The following is a 13,752-nucleotide window of genomic DNA, read 5'->3' as shown; positions in this document are numbered from 1 at the left end:
GAATTACTTTGACAATAGATGTAAGTGAAATTGAAACCTCTTTCTGGATCACCTGCTTCAAGGCACTGTCCTGACAGCTTTCAAAAAAACAAACTGCTTCTCCGAAAATAAAAGCCCTCACCAAAATAGCAAATAACAGGAAAAGAGTAGTCAGGCATCATTAGAACTGATGAGTGACAGAATTTCAGAATTTATGTCTGTATACACACAGGCACATAGTAGAAAAGAGGAAACTATTAAAAAAATCTGTTTCCAGGTACTTTGCAAACAGCATGTTTCCTTAAATGACGGGATGAAATTTGCTATGCTTGTTAAGTTGCTATGGCATCTGAGCCTATCCAGTAAAACTTGACAGATATTTATCTGGGGCTGAGAAACCACAGAGCAGATTGAAAATCCCCTTTGTGTCATTTCCTGTGAGATAAGTCTGAAGAACCAACTCACGCATGCAGCCTGTCTGCGCACAGCAGCCTGGCATCGCTCACCAGGCAAGTGACACCTGTCTGACATAATGCTGGGAGGGTGACGAACATCGCAGGGGACACTCTGCTGCTTTTATAGTTAAAAGCGGAGCAGAAAATGCTTTAATGCTGAGAGAAGGCTGGGCAGTCTCCTCAGAGAGAACACAGCTAATCTGCTATGCTCTAGGCAAAGGATCGAGATGATTGCATGTTCTTCCTTAATGCTTGTGTTTTGTTGTCGCTAATCTTTCCCTCCCTGAAGCTGATGCCTGTGGGACACGGCTGGGAAGACAGGATCATCAGACTTAAAGGAGCATAAATACTTGCTAAAATGGCGCTGGCCGGTTCAATTTCCAGCAAAGCAGCACCACCGCACTCCAGAAAAGTTTCTGCAGCAGGAGTGGAAGTGCACCAGAGCAAGATGGATTTTTTCTGCAAGCTGGGCTATGGTAAGCAGGACATCTGCAAAGTGCTGGAGAACCTGGGCCAAGAGGCCCTGGAGGATGATGTGCTGAAGGAGCTGATTCGGATGGGGAGCAAACCTCAGGCTCCAGAGGACCAGGCTCAGCCTTCCCCGCTGAAGCTGGTAGCCCGTGGGTCGTGCAGCACCTCCCCAGGGCTGAAGTGGCCTGGAGAAGATGAAAGTGATTCTTCTGACTCCCTGAGGCCCATTGTGATCGATGGCAGCAATGTTGCCATGAGGTAAGCTCATTTCCTGAAAGGCACCTCGCTTCCTCTGAAGCTTTGGACTTTTAAAACTGATGGCTTGAAGTGTGTTTTTCCTTCAGGTAAGAGGTGCATTGATGCATTTGATGTATGAACTATTGCTTGTTCCTGTTCTTTGGCTGATGCACGGCTTTTAAGGACCCGCTGTCTGGATGCCCACGGACATGCACATCACATGCAAACACTGGCTGGCTCTGCATTCTGACCTGCTCTAAGGCAGCCTCTGCCCACCGCTTCTGGCAGTGTCTCCCCCTTGGAGCTCACCAGTAAATTACACACCCTTTCCAAATGGGCACCTAGGATTTCTAAACCTGAGAGGTTTCCAGGCAAAATCTAATGAACAGGCAGACAGTCCACCCAACTAATCTAAGGAGAGGGGAAATAAAGGCAGGTGGCTGTGGTTTCTACCATTATCACAGTTTTACTGCTTTGTCCTGCAAGTAAATTCCAAAAGTAAATGGAAGCCAAATAGAAAACCAACTAAAATTATACAAGCTGGGAACATTTCCAGGTTTGTATAATTTTTGTTGGATTTCTATTTGGCTTCTGTTTTAGGTAAATATCAGGGCATTGATAGTTGACTTGTATTGAATAGATTCGTTTCCTCCTCAGTCAGTCTGTTTCTGGGAAATGTCGCATCAACCCCTGCTGGCCAATTACATTTCCTGAGCACAGCCCTGGCACTGTCAAAGTGCTCTTACAGGTGGGGAGCCTGGCATGTCCCTGTGGATGGGATGTCCCAAGGCAGCAGTGAGCTGGCCTCTGTTTATCCAAGCAATACAGAGCCAAGAGTCCAGGATGCACTGGCTGTCCATCTGTTTTCTCTGTTAACTTCCCTGTCCACTCAGCAGGGCCAAGGCCATCCCTGCAGGCTGGGACAGGGCAAAAGAAGGCTTCCTCCTTCTGTTGGCCATCCTGTGAGATGAGATGAGACCAAATCCCCTCTGGCTGGAGCGAAAAGTGGCCAAGCACATCCAGAGAAACATTGAGACTAAGCAAATTATGCCATCTTGTGGGTGAAGGGAGAAATCCCAGACAAAGCCAAGAGGTTCCCTGCTCAAGGCAGCTCACGAGGAGTGGGAAATACACAACAGAGCAAATTTGTTTGGCCTTGTCTGGGCCATGAGCTTGGTAGCCAGGTGTTAGGATCTCCTGCCCTGCTCTGCCTCTTCACCCAAACCCCTCCTCAAGGTGTCTTTCTTGCCTCTCTGCAAAAGAGCTGAGCCCCCCCTCAGGCAGTGTGGCTGGGCTCATCACCCACCCTGTCACTGTGCCAGGGTCAGTATTACCCATGGTGGGCCCTGGGCTCTGTTCTCAGCTCTTCAGGCACAGCAGCTTTAAGTTTCAGAAAGGCAAAGGTTTTACAGCTCTTCTCAGACATCCCAAACTCTGCCTTGATAATGAGTCTGTGGATGGTAGAGGAGACTATGGAGCTTGTCAGTTCAGCTGGTACTGAGAGGGAGCAGCTGCTTTCCTCTACTGGATGCCTTTCAAAGTGGTGCTGAATGGCATTTGCTTTGGCTTTGCCTGGTCAGTGCTTTCAGCATCCTTGCTTTAATTTTTCTGGATTGCTGCTGACTGACAGAGAAGGACTGTTTGCAGATGTCAGGGGAAAGGGATGTTAGGTTCCCTTGCTGGGGAAAACTCCATCATCATCAATACCAACAACTATAGAAGTGCAGCAGAAGCAGCAATTTAAGAATGAAACAATAGAGAAGTTAGAGCTTCAAGGGGCAGTTGTCTGTGTGGACAAAAATATCTCAAGCATTTACATTTATTTCTTAGGATTGCTGTTTCTGGAGCATTTTAGAGTTGGCATTGAGGGCCCACTGTAGAACATTAGGTTTTGAAAAGGAGGAATATGCCCCAACAAAGCAACTGGCTCAGCAGTCTCCAGCCATCAGTCAGCCTACCCAGAGAAGCTGAATGGAAAATGACCTTGCCTTCAGCCAGTCTCACTCATCAGACATCTCAGTACACTTGGTGTTTCCATCAGGTGTAATGAGAAATTTGCCTCCTGCCAGCCTACCCATGGGAAGTTGAGCAAGGCCGGTGGAAAAAATAAATGGAGTTGTATTAATAGAAAAAGGGAAGTGTCATAACCATATTCACTGCACACTGCTGTCTCCCCTAGTGCTTACACTTACACCTAGTTTTAAAGCTGTGGTAGCCACAGAGGCCTGCTCCTAGGCCTTTCTGACAAAGCTTTGGCTGATGTTGTGTCATGACCACAGGGAGATTGGGCCATTTGCAGTTTTCAAAAGGAGTTGGTTTGCCTAAACTACCTCCCAGGGAGCTGGAATGGCACAATTTTAAAAGAATGCTAATGATGGATTAACTGCTGGAGTCACAGAGATGCCAAACTGCTGCTCCATTTTCTGAGAGATGGGCCCTGCAGGTCTGTGACCCTGTGCCGTGTACCCTGTTGCTGGCAAGAGGCAGAGATGAGACTGAGCTGTGACAGATCATGGCTGGGTTATGGCTCATGGACCCCAGGGTTTTGTAGGAATGGTGACTGGCAGGAGCCAGTGTGTGCCACAGAGGGAGGATGGGAATCTCTGAGGGCCTTGCTCCATTGCACAGCAGTCCCTGGTGCTCCGTGGGGACCTGCAGCCCCCACACGGGCACAGACTGGTTCAGGGGGTTCAGCCACAGCTCTGGCTGCAGCGGTGTGGCAGCAGCTGCATCAGCTGACAATGAGAAGTTCCAGGGGCCTCACTTTCCTTGCTCCACTCGGCCTTTTGGCTGACCCACTTGTGCTTGAGTACTTCACTTTCTGCACGGGATTATACATACAAGTAGCCAATATTTAAGAAAGATGTTGCTGAACTTGGAGTCGTGGCATCAAAGATGTACCTGGACTGCCGTTTAAAGGCAGTTAAATGAAAAAGTCACTCAAACTTCCAATTCAGTAGTCCAGATGATGTTATGAATATCCTGGAAAGATCCCATCCTTTAAAACCAAACAAAACAGCTGTTCTAAAATGGAGATTAGATGTGTCAAGCAGATCAGACCATTTATTATTGCTAAGGGTTTTGAATGACTTCCTATTGCCTTGGTAGCTCTTGATAGGCAGCCAGGTTTCTTCCTACAAATTGTGTTATTTTCATCTGTGGTCACCATTTCAGGACAGAAACTTTTATTGGGTGTAAAACCAGCTTTGGTTGTGAGGCTGGTGTAGACAGATCCTAGAGATGAATCCCTGGGAGGGTGGTGGGAGACTCATTTAAGACTGTGGCATTGCCCTTGACTGGTCTGTCAGTGCAGGTGGGTGGAGCAGCCAAGGGAGTCATTCCCAAGGGCCTTTGTAGAAGGGAAAGCCTGAGTGAGACTGGCAGATATGCAGAAAAGTCAAAGTACAAGGATGAGCATTCTGTAGATACTGTGAAGGCATTTATCCACTTAGGACTTTGGGTACAAATTTAAATTAAATTAATTTCAATTAATTAAATTAACCAATTTTAAAATTTTAATTTCCTTGTGCAGAGGTGGTTAACAAACTACCTTCCTTTACACATACACTGTGCTGCAGTCAAATTTTAGATAAGTGAATGTCAAGCAGTAGGAGCTTTCAGGGAAGGTTTAGGGACATTTAGAAGGATGTCACCCCCAGCTGTTTTCCTTGAGGTTATTTTCTGTCTGGTACTGCATACTGAATTCTTCAGAACCCACCTTGCTGGCACTTCTAGAGCACTTGTCTTAGGGCTTTCCTACCTCTCTGTGCAATGAAGAAAATATCCAACAACTAGAGAAAGATAAAAGTGGGCCTGAGGTGCCTGTGGCTATCTCCACTGATGTCTTGTCCCTTTTTTGGTTCTCTGTATTTTCTATTTTTCTCCTTTTTTCTTCCCCCTTATTTTGTCTCATGTTTCCAAAAAAGATCACCAATGGAATGCCCTGTGATCACACCTTCAGCCATTGAAATCTCCAATGGCCCTGTTACCACAGAAGAAAATTCCCACATTTTGTTTCTCACAGGAGCCTCACAGGTTTCTGCTTGTGCAGGAAGAAACTCTCACCCCTCAAACCTTTTTCAGACAAGGCATGTGAAGGGTTTTACAAGGCCTAAGATCTTGTTGGTACTTTAGAACTTTAGTCCATCCAGACACAGATGGAAGGAATAGGCTTGGATCACAGAAATGGGGGATAGGATACCTCTGTTTTTAAGTATCCAAACTGTTTCAGATAAATCTTTGGCTCTGCTGGAGGAGCTGTTTGGATCTGTCCCACCAGGACACCATGCCAGTTGTTTTCTTGGAAACTGGTGAATGACACAAAAGCTGTTTATTTTGCCTTTTCATTACTGGCTCAGTTCAAGAGAACTCTAAGCTTCATGAAAGCTTTGCCTCATCATCCTCCCTCTTTCTTTACAGTCATGGAAACAAGGAGGTGTTCTCCTGCTGGGGCATCCAGCTGGCGGTGGATTGGTTCCGAGAGAGGGGGCACACTGACATCAAGGTTTTTGTCCCACTCTGGAGGAAGGAACCCCCTCGACAAGAGAGCCCCATTGCAGGTAGGCCACCATCCTGGGGTAATTTGGCAGCCATCAGGTGCAGTTTGGAGACAGAGGGGCTGTGAAGAGCCCGGTACAGTTGTTTTTCCTGTAAAGACAAGCACAGTGCAAGTTGTGTACCAGGCCTCCCTCACTTGAATGAGTCATTAATTCATTGCCCCATTCATGCTCCTGGCTAGCAGCTAAAAGTGCTTACAAGGCTTTGTTGCACTGCTTTAAACCTTCTGCTTAACAAGCACAAGGTGCTGCCAAGCTGAGTTAAAGAAGGAGTTTGTCAGCTTTCAATGAGTCTGTGGAGCCTTTGAGGCCTGCCAGGAGACAGTGATGCTCATTACTGCATGGCTGCTATCTGTCAGCCTGCCACCCAGCACAGAGGGTGCATGGGCTCCCTCCCCTTCCAGGAGAGGAAAATGCATCAGCAGAAATCTGCAGAGGGGAGTGAGACTCGGTTTGTGGGGAAATATTTGGTCTGGAAATCAGCCAGGTTTGTGCCAGCAGCTTGGTGTCTGCAGATGAGGCAGATCTGCCTTCCTGCAGAGAAGGAATGGCAGGAGGTCAGAGTGTCCTCAACAGCAGCAGAAGAAGTTTATTTATGTATTTTATCACACACATTTTATCTCCACGCAAAGCTTACATCAGGGCTGGTTATGAGCCTTCTGGCATCTAGCAGGGTAAAAAGGGCACTGCAGGGATTCAGTATCAGATTCTGGCGTAGAATTCAAGGCATTCTTTAACAGATAAGACTTAAAAATCAAAAAAGGATGTCTCAGAATTTACAGGTTCAGTAAAACCTCTTTGTAAATAACCTAATTTTCAAGTTGTCAAATAACCACCGTTTGAAAATTGCACCATGATTTTCCTAAAGTGCTGAAATATCTTTAGATTGTTGTAGGTTTCTAGCAGATGTTTCAGACCTGGTCATAATTTATTAATTAGTTCCTCTTTCATTTTTTTTACTTCCCTCATCTACTTCTGCCAATGCCTCCACCAGATCAGCACATCCTTGAGGAGTTGGAGAAGCAATCCATCCTGGTGTACACCCCCTCCAGGAAGGTGAAGGGCAAGCGGGTGGTTTGCTACGACGATCGCTACATAGTGAAAGTCGCTTACCAGAGCGACGGAGTCATTGTTTCCAACGACCACTACCGGGACCTCCAGAATGAAAACCCCGAGTGGAAATGGTTCATTGAGCAGCGACTGCTCATGTACTCCTTTGTCAGTAACAGGTAGGGGATGATGGTGTTATGGAACCTGGAATTTAAATATTATGGGCCAGCATCGGAGTACCTCCCATCAGCAGCAGAATGCACGAGCCTTTTTATGAAAGGATTTACTGCAGCTTTTCTTATCTTGTTTCTTGAGTGTCCTACTCCCTCAGCTTTGGTCTTAAAACCTCCCATGTCACTCTTCTATGAACTTTTGAATGGCAGCATTAATGACCAGCTTTGCTTCTTTCCAATCCAATTTGTGATGTTGAACCAAGGGCTGGTCTCTTTTAATTTCTATTTCTTGTAAGAAGCAGAATGAAATCCATGAGAGGAGGTTGGCTGGCAGTATTTTTAATTCCCCTACATGACCAAAAAGGACTTTTCCCTGTGTTTCTGCAGTCGTGGCTTGCTAGAAGAGACAAGAAGCTGGTCTCTCTGGCCCTTCACCACCCCTGCTGAGAGAAGGTTTTCATTCTTCCACCATGCCTGCGAGTCTGGGCTGAGTGCTCCTCAGTCTCTTCACACTAACCTCTCTTCTCTCCTGAGTTTTCAATAGCTGAGGTGTCCAGGGGAGATGCACTTCACTGAGACATCCAGTGTGCACAGACCTGTGCTCACATCCATGGCTTCTTTTACTTTTCCAGGTTTATGCCTCCTGACGATCCATTAGGCCGGCACGGACCCACCTTAAGTAACTTCCTCAGCAAAAAGCCAGTGCTTCCTGAGAAAAAATGGCAGCCTTGCCCTTATGGTGGGTTTCTCCCCATGCTGTGAAGTGCCCCCTGCTTCCCAGCAGTGCTTTCCCTCAGCCACATGCTGTCCTGCTCTGTGTGGTGAGCACTTGGGCTGGGCTTGCTTCAAGGTGTGACTGATGCTTTTCCCCCTCCTGCTTGAGTGGCTGCAGCCTCAGCAAAGGCAGCAGATGTTTGTGGTCCCTCCATCCCTGCCTGCACACAGCACCCATGGGCACCGTGGCTCTGCTGGCTGTCCTGCCCACACACACTTCTCACCTGGTGGAGTGGATTCTGCTGCAGCACTTGGGAATGGCCATCCAAACATTTTCCCTCTCTCCCCTCCTGACAGCCCCCCAGCAACGAGAAGGTTTCTCAGAGATAAGTCCCTGTGCCATTTTTTAAAGCCACCTTTTGCAGCAGCAGGCCTCTCAGCCCGCTGGGTGCAGGAACTGGAACATGAATATCAGACACTTCCAAAATAGCTGAGACTTCCTTTCACTGCTGTTTCACCCTGCTATTAATATCAGCAATATTTAAATCTGGAGTCAACAGTACTGAGTTTGAAAATAGTACTTCCTCTTTTTCTGTGTTTATCACACCCAGTGCTGGGGAGAAGTGATGTGTGCATTAGTTGATGTTGGTGCTAGTGACAGCTTCCTGTCTGATTTGTTTTTATCCTTTCAGGTAAAAAATGCACCTATGGCAACAAATGCAAATTTTACCACCCAGAGAGACAACATCAAGCTCAGCTTTCGGTTGCTGATGAGCTCAGGGCCAAAACAAAGGTCCCGTTACCCCAGGGGAAGGAGGAGGAGAGGTGTCAGTGCTCCCCTTGTGACGCCTGCACAGAAACTCTGCGGGAAGCCCGAGGCTGCTCGGGGCCCTCCCGCTGCCCAGGCCGGTCCCAGGGGGGCTGCTCGGAGCAGACATCCCGTGCCTGGCCCAGCAGCGCCGGCTCTGACCTGCGGAGGGACCCGCGCCTGCCGCAGCCAGAGCCGCTGCTGGAGAAGATGTCAGCGGTGTCCATCCGTGCGGACACCTACGGCCGCAGCTGGTCCCGCTGCACCTCTCGGGACAGGGGCGTCACGGACAGCCCCCAGCCCCGCTCCGACCTCAGGCACAAGCTGCTCTCACTTCATCCCCCTCGGGGCTTGGAGCGCCCCGGCTCTCCCGGGTGCCCTTTCCAGCGAGGAGCGCTCCCGGCCGTGCCCGGCGGGACGTGCCCGGAGCGCGGCTGGGCTCAGGAGCGCCCGGGCGTGCCCGGAGCGGGACACGGGAGCCGCTGCTTCCCTCGCGGTGCTCAGCACGAACAGGCCCTGGAGAGCCAGCAGCCTCTGCTGCGGCAGTGCCCGGCTCTGTGCCCTGCCCGGCTGCCCCCGTACGGCGAGCCCCATTCCCATCCCCGTGCTCAGCCCCGTCCCCACGCCCAGCTCCAGCAGCGCTGTGTGCCCGGCCAGCCCCCGGGGCAGCCCGCCCAGCTGGAGCCCAGCGACGGAACGGGATTATTCCAGAACGCCCATGCCTACCCCAGTGCCGCCTACAGGGACTACTGGCACACCCCAGCTGCAAATCCACCCTCTGCCCAGCAAATAAACATACACAGGGAGCTGTGCTCCCCTTATCCGTACAGTGGGATGAGCCAGGTGATGACTCTGTACCCCAGTATCCAGGATAAGGGCACTGGAGCACCTCCCCTGTGAAGACAGGCTCAGAAGTTGGGGCTGTTCAGCCTGGAGAAGTTTGCATGGAGACCTCATAGAAACCTTCCAGCGTCTGAAGAGAGCCTACAAGGAAGCCAGAGAGGGACTCTTAATCAGGAACTCCAGTGACAGCACACAGGGGGATGGCTTCAAACTGAGATGGGGTAGGTTTAGATTAGATTTGAGGATGAAATCCTTAATTGGGTGGGTGGTGAGACACTAGAACAGGTTGGCCAGAAAAGTTGTGGATGCCCCATGCCTGGAAGTGTTTAAGGCCAGGTTGGATGGGGCTCTGAACAGTCTGGTCTGGTGAAAGGTGAAAGGTGTCCCTGCCCATGGCAGCAGGGATGTTGGAACTGCATGATCTTTTATGTCCCTTCCAAGTCAAACAATTCTGTGATTCTATGATCTTGCCTGCTGGACTTTAATGTTGAAAGTCCATTCAAATTTGTGAAACATCCAGAGCAAACCATTCCCAATCAGCACAAGTCTCAGGGCAAGAAGATGCTGAGGCTTAACTAACTGAGGCTTATCTGAGTCTTAACTAACTGTTTTTAGAGGGTGTTATGGCAAGGATTACAGCTGCTCCAGGAATACAAATACAAGCATCAAGTCAAGGCAAAGGCAGTCACCCACAGCAGTGGGATTGCATTCCACCTCCCCTGAAAGAGAACAGGAGGGCTCAGGGTTTCTGGGCTGCCAGCATTTGAACCTCACTGGTGCCTGGATTGACAATGGCACAGATTTTCATTAACACCCTGAAACACTAGATGTGATTTTAGAGTCCAACCGATGGTTCAACTTCTGTAAAAGAACCGTGCTTGCTCAGCCAGCACAGAAGGTGGTTTGGCCTGTTCCCTAGCACAGGGCTGTGCTCCTGCTGGAAGGCAGCTCTGGGTCCCTGTCATCACCTGATCCAAGCCCAGCTCGCTGCCAGGGAGCTTTCAGAGCTACATCTCGTGCTTCTAAAGCCATGCTGAGAGCACACAGAACCCCCAGAGGGGCTGGAGGTGCACCAGAGCACCTGAAGGAAGACACAGGTACATTTCTCAGAAAAGGGACACACAGAGCATAAATAAAATCAGGGAAGTCATCTTCAATGTAAGTCCTGGTGTGGACTGAGGGCTTGGGGCTGGTAATTAAAAAAATCCAGAAGTCCAGATGATGCTAAAGAGAAAAAAAATTTAAAAAGCTTGAAAGTGTCTCCTGCACAAGTGTCTCCTGCACTGAACAAGAAATCTATTGTTGACTTAACTCTCAATTACCAAACGTGACCCCATAATGCAATTATACAGTAAACCATGTTCTGTTAGGACATGTTTGATTTCCAGTAAGCTGTAAAGCTGCTAATCTCTGCATTATTCCACCGAAAGCTTCAGGTTCAATTCAATTAGCAAGGTTGATCCTGGAGGCTTTTTGGCATTATACCAAAGTTTAAGTATGTCAGTATGACATGTTTTAAAAATGTTTTAACACATTATAAAATGTGTTTTGTAACATCTATAACACTTTGTCCTCAATAATGTCTTCATTTTCTGGGTTTTACTTATGTGGTGGGGTTTTTTTTTGTTGTTATTTTGTTTAGGTTTTGGTTTTGTTTTCTTTTTTTCCCCAGTCCCAGTCATCTTAGAATGGATGCTTCAACATTCAGGTGGGATTTGCAAGCTCTCTGACCCTACAGTATCTCATTTCTCTGAAGTGAGTACAGGTTATTAGTTCCAGGCAGGAATTAAACACAGTCCTCAATGAGAAGCTGGAATTCTGTTGCTTCTGCAAAGGTAGCAGTAATTTACCCTTAGTGACATTATCACATGATGAATTTTTTAAAAGCTGTGATAGTTTGACCTGTTCGCCTCTGGAAACCACCACCAGCTTTTGGTTTTTTGGTGGTTTTTTTTTTATGATGGTGTTTGAAGAATCTGCAGAAAATAAATAAACTGTGTCTATTTAATTTCTTATGCCCCTATGGTTGGCTCCAAGAAACAGCAATTTGGATTTTGGAGGTATAACTTATATTCATAGAACATGACTGTATTTTCCGTATCTCCTATGCATTTTTGGAATGGCTTACAAATTTATCCACTACATATTACATAAGGATTAGAAGTTCTAACAAACCAGAAGTTAAAACAAAACTATGGAATAAATTCTCTGTGACATACCTCAAAAAATACTGGAGACAAAATGTGATGCCAAGTGGAAAAATACCTTCCACCCAAACAGAGCAAGTTCCAAATGGCAGCATCCAGAAAACACACATACAGCAATGGAGCAGGATGTAACTGTGCATGTCAACATTAATTTTCATGTCTGGCATGCACGTTACATATTTCAATACACAAAGCACTTAAAAATCCATGGGAAAATTGGCACACTGCCTTTACATGGTGCCCTTGGCTTGCTGGAGATGTGCATGAACTTTTCTCCTTTTCCTTTGAGGATGCACAGGAATTTGGTGGTTGTTCAAAGCCCTCTCAATGTTTAATTTTTTTCCTTTTAATTTCTGTCATATTTACTGAGAATCTTTTTGTAAAATACATAGAATGTGTGCTCTGCTGAGAAAGTGTCTGAGAAAATAAATCAGACCTTGGTGCTAAACAGAACTTGATTTCTCTTGGCTCTTGTGCTCAGCAGAGGGTTGTTTCTCATGGGGATTTTGTTGGAAGGGCAGCTCAGCAGCAGCGCTGTGTCACTGCCTGAGGAGCTCTGCTGCTGGCCGGGAGCCCACAGAAAGCAGGGAGTGCTTCCCTGTTGCACCACAGCACGAGCACACGGGGCTCAGGAGCTCCTGCTGCAGGGCCTTTGGCACTTTCCAGAGCAGGGATTTCTATCTGCCTTTGTCGGCCCCTGGAGCAGGGAAAGGGCTGAGAACAGAAGGGAGGCGGCGGCTCTTGGACACAGGGCTGAGAGGCTGTTGCTCTTTGGTGTCTCTGCTGAGATGCATTTGAGGCCAGCTCTCGCTGCCAAGTTGCAAATGAGCCCATAACTCTTAGGCTCAGAAAGCCCTTGATGTTCTTTGCTTTTTTGGTTGTCAAGGCTCTTTTAGAAGAAGCTGGAAGTGCTGAGAGCAATCTTCCGGGAGATGGGCTGCTTTCCCAAGGGAGACTTACAGAGCTGCCAAGTTCTTTTCAAGAAAAAAAGTCAGGAAAAAAAAAAACAAAAACGAAAAAAAAAAAAAGACAGAAAAAAATCCTTTTACTTTCTCTACACTCAGCCCTTCCCCAAAAAGGCAGAAAGCCAGAGACACCCTCCCTTGCAAGGGGCTAGGGAAACTAAACACAAATAGTTCACTGAGAAGTCTTGGGTCAGCCCTGCAACAGCTCCTCAGCATAAGAAGGGGGAAGGAAGGAGGGTGCTCTCTGCAGTCCTGGGCACCCCAACACATCTCCCACCACCTCTTCTAAAATACAGAACTCTCTCCTTCACAGAACATGGGTGACAAGCCTACTCATGTGGTGAGCTGAGGTACCATAAGAATTAATGCCATGAAACAGTCTATAAAGCTGATAATCTTGCTGGGTATCAAATACTTGTATTTGCCAATTATTCTGAGAAGTCCTGGTAATATTTTAACTCAGTTTCCACAAAAACTGGCACAATTTATAAGTAAATATTTGAACTACTCACAAAAAATTAAATAGAACATGACTTCTCTCTGCCTTAAGAAATGTTGGGAGGAACAAGGCCTGTACTTCACCAAGTGTGACAGACCCTTGACTCACTCATGGATACACAAGGCTGCTGTGGGATCTATCTCCCATGCACTGGGGGGACCAGGATGCTTTGAACCCCTGAGAAGAGTTTAATACTACAGCACCATTAGCATTATTGAGCAAGTGCTGTGGCTTGAAATTGATAGCTAAGGGATTTTTAATAGTATTTTAGCCACATCCCTTCTCCACCCCCAGCTGGGCTCACTGCCTTGAAGTCTTGCAGCAGGCTCAGAGGAGCTCTTCAGTGAGATGTGCTGATGTGCTGACTTTGCAAATGCAGCCCAAAGGACACGGCAGTGGAGCAGAGCAGGGAGAGAACACAGCCCATGTGAGGCAGTGAGCCACAGAGCCAGGACAACCCCTCAGGGCTGGCAGGGCTGGCAGTGCAGGCAGGAAACTGGATGATGTGCATGAATGGTGGCATCAGGACTGTTCACCCTAACCACAATTACAGCTCCTCCTCTTTCCCTGAGCCAAACTGTTTCCTCATCTTCCCTTTCTTCTCCCATCCTTGCTGGGCTCAGGATTTCCATTGCACCTACAATTCCCTAGTTTGGGCATTGAAGGCAATTACTAACACTGCTGGTTCCATACAGAAGACAAATGGGCATCAGCACACTTGATGGCAGAAGAAAAAGATAAACTAGGAGCAGGCAGCAAAATATGGATGGCATAAAAAAATGCCACACTGGACAA

General features: G+C 47.6%; 1 protein-coding gene across 1 annotated transcript; it reads left to right on the top strand.

Annotated features, from left to right (window-relative positions):
* Positions 1 to 389: 389 nt before the first annotated feature.
* On the top strand, positions 390 to 12,065 carry ZC3H12D (zinc finger CCCH-type containing 12D). Its single transcript, XM_063151554.1, has 5 exons — positions 390 to 1,163; positions 5,562 to 5,701; positions 6,693 to 6,927; positions 7,554 to 7,660; positions 8,328 to 12,065. Exons 1-5 carry the CDS (start codon positions 793 to 795, stop codon positions 9,341 to 9,343), a joined length of 1,869 nt encoding a protein of 622 aa, XP_063007624.1. The 5' UTR covers positions 390 to 792; the 3' UTR covers positions 9,344 to 12,065.
* The last annotated feature ends 1,687 nt before the right edge of the window (positions 12,066 to 13,752 follow it).

The sequence above is a fragment of the Melospiza melodia genome, chromosome 3 (genome assembly GCF_035770615.1).
Source record: "Melospiza melodia melodia isolate bMelMel2 chromosome 3, bMelMel2.pri, whole genome shotgun sequence".
Taxonomy (NCBI): Eukaryota; Metazoa; Chordata; class Aves; order Passeriformes; family Passerellidae; genus Melospiza; species Melospiza melodia.
The sequence above is the reverse complement of the archived record's forward strand: the minus strand, read 5'-3'. Positions and strand labels throughout refer to the sequence as shown.

What these genes read in the sequence shown, in the direction of transcription:
- ZC3H12D (XM_063151554.1), top strand. Translation starts at nt 793, where the DNA reads ATGGCGCTGGCCGGTTCAATTTCCAGCAAAGCAGCACCACCGCACTCC. An exon ending in GGCAGCAATGTTGCCATGAG is followed by an intron (nt 1,164 to 5,561) that starts GTAAGCTCATTT and finishes CTTTCTTTACAG; the next exon opens with TCATGGAAACAAGGAGGTGT. An exon ending in TACTCCTTTGTCAGTAACAG is followed by an intron (nt 6,928 to 7,553) that starts GTAGGGGATGAT and finishes TTACTTTTCCAG; the next exon opens with GTTTATGCCTCCTGACGATC.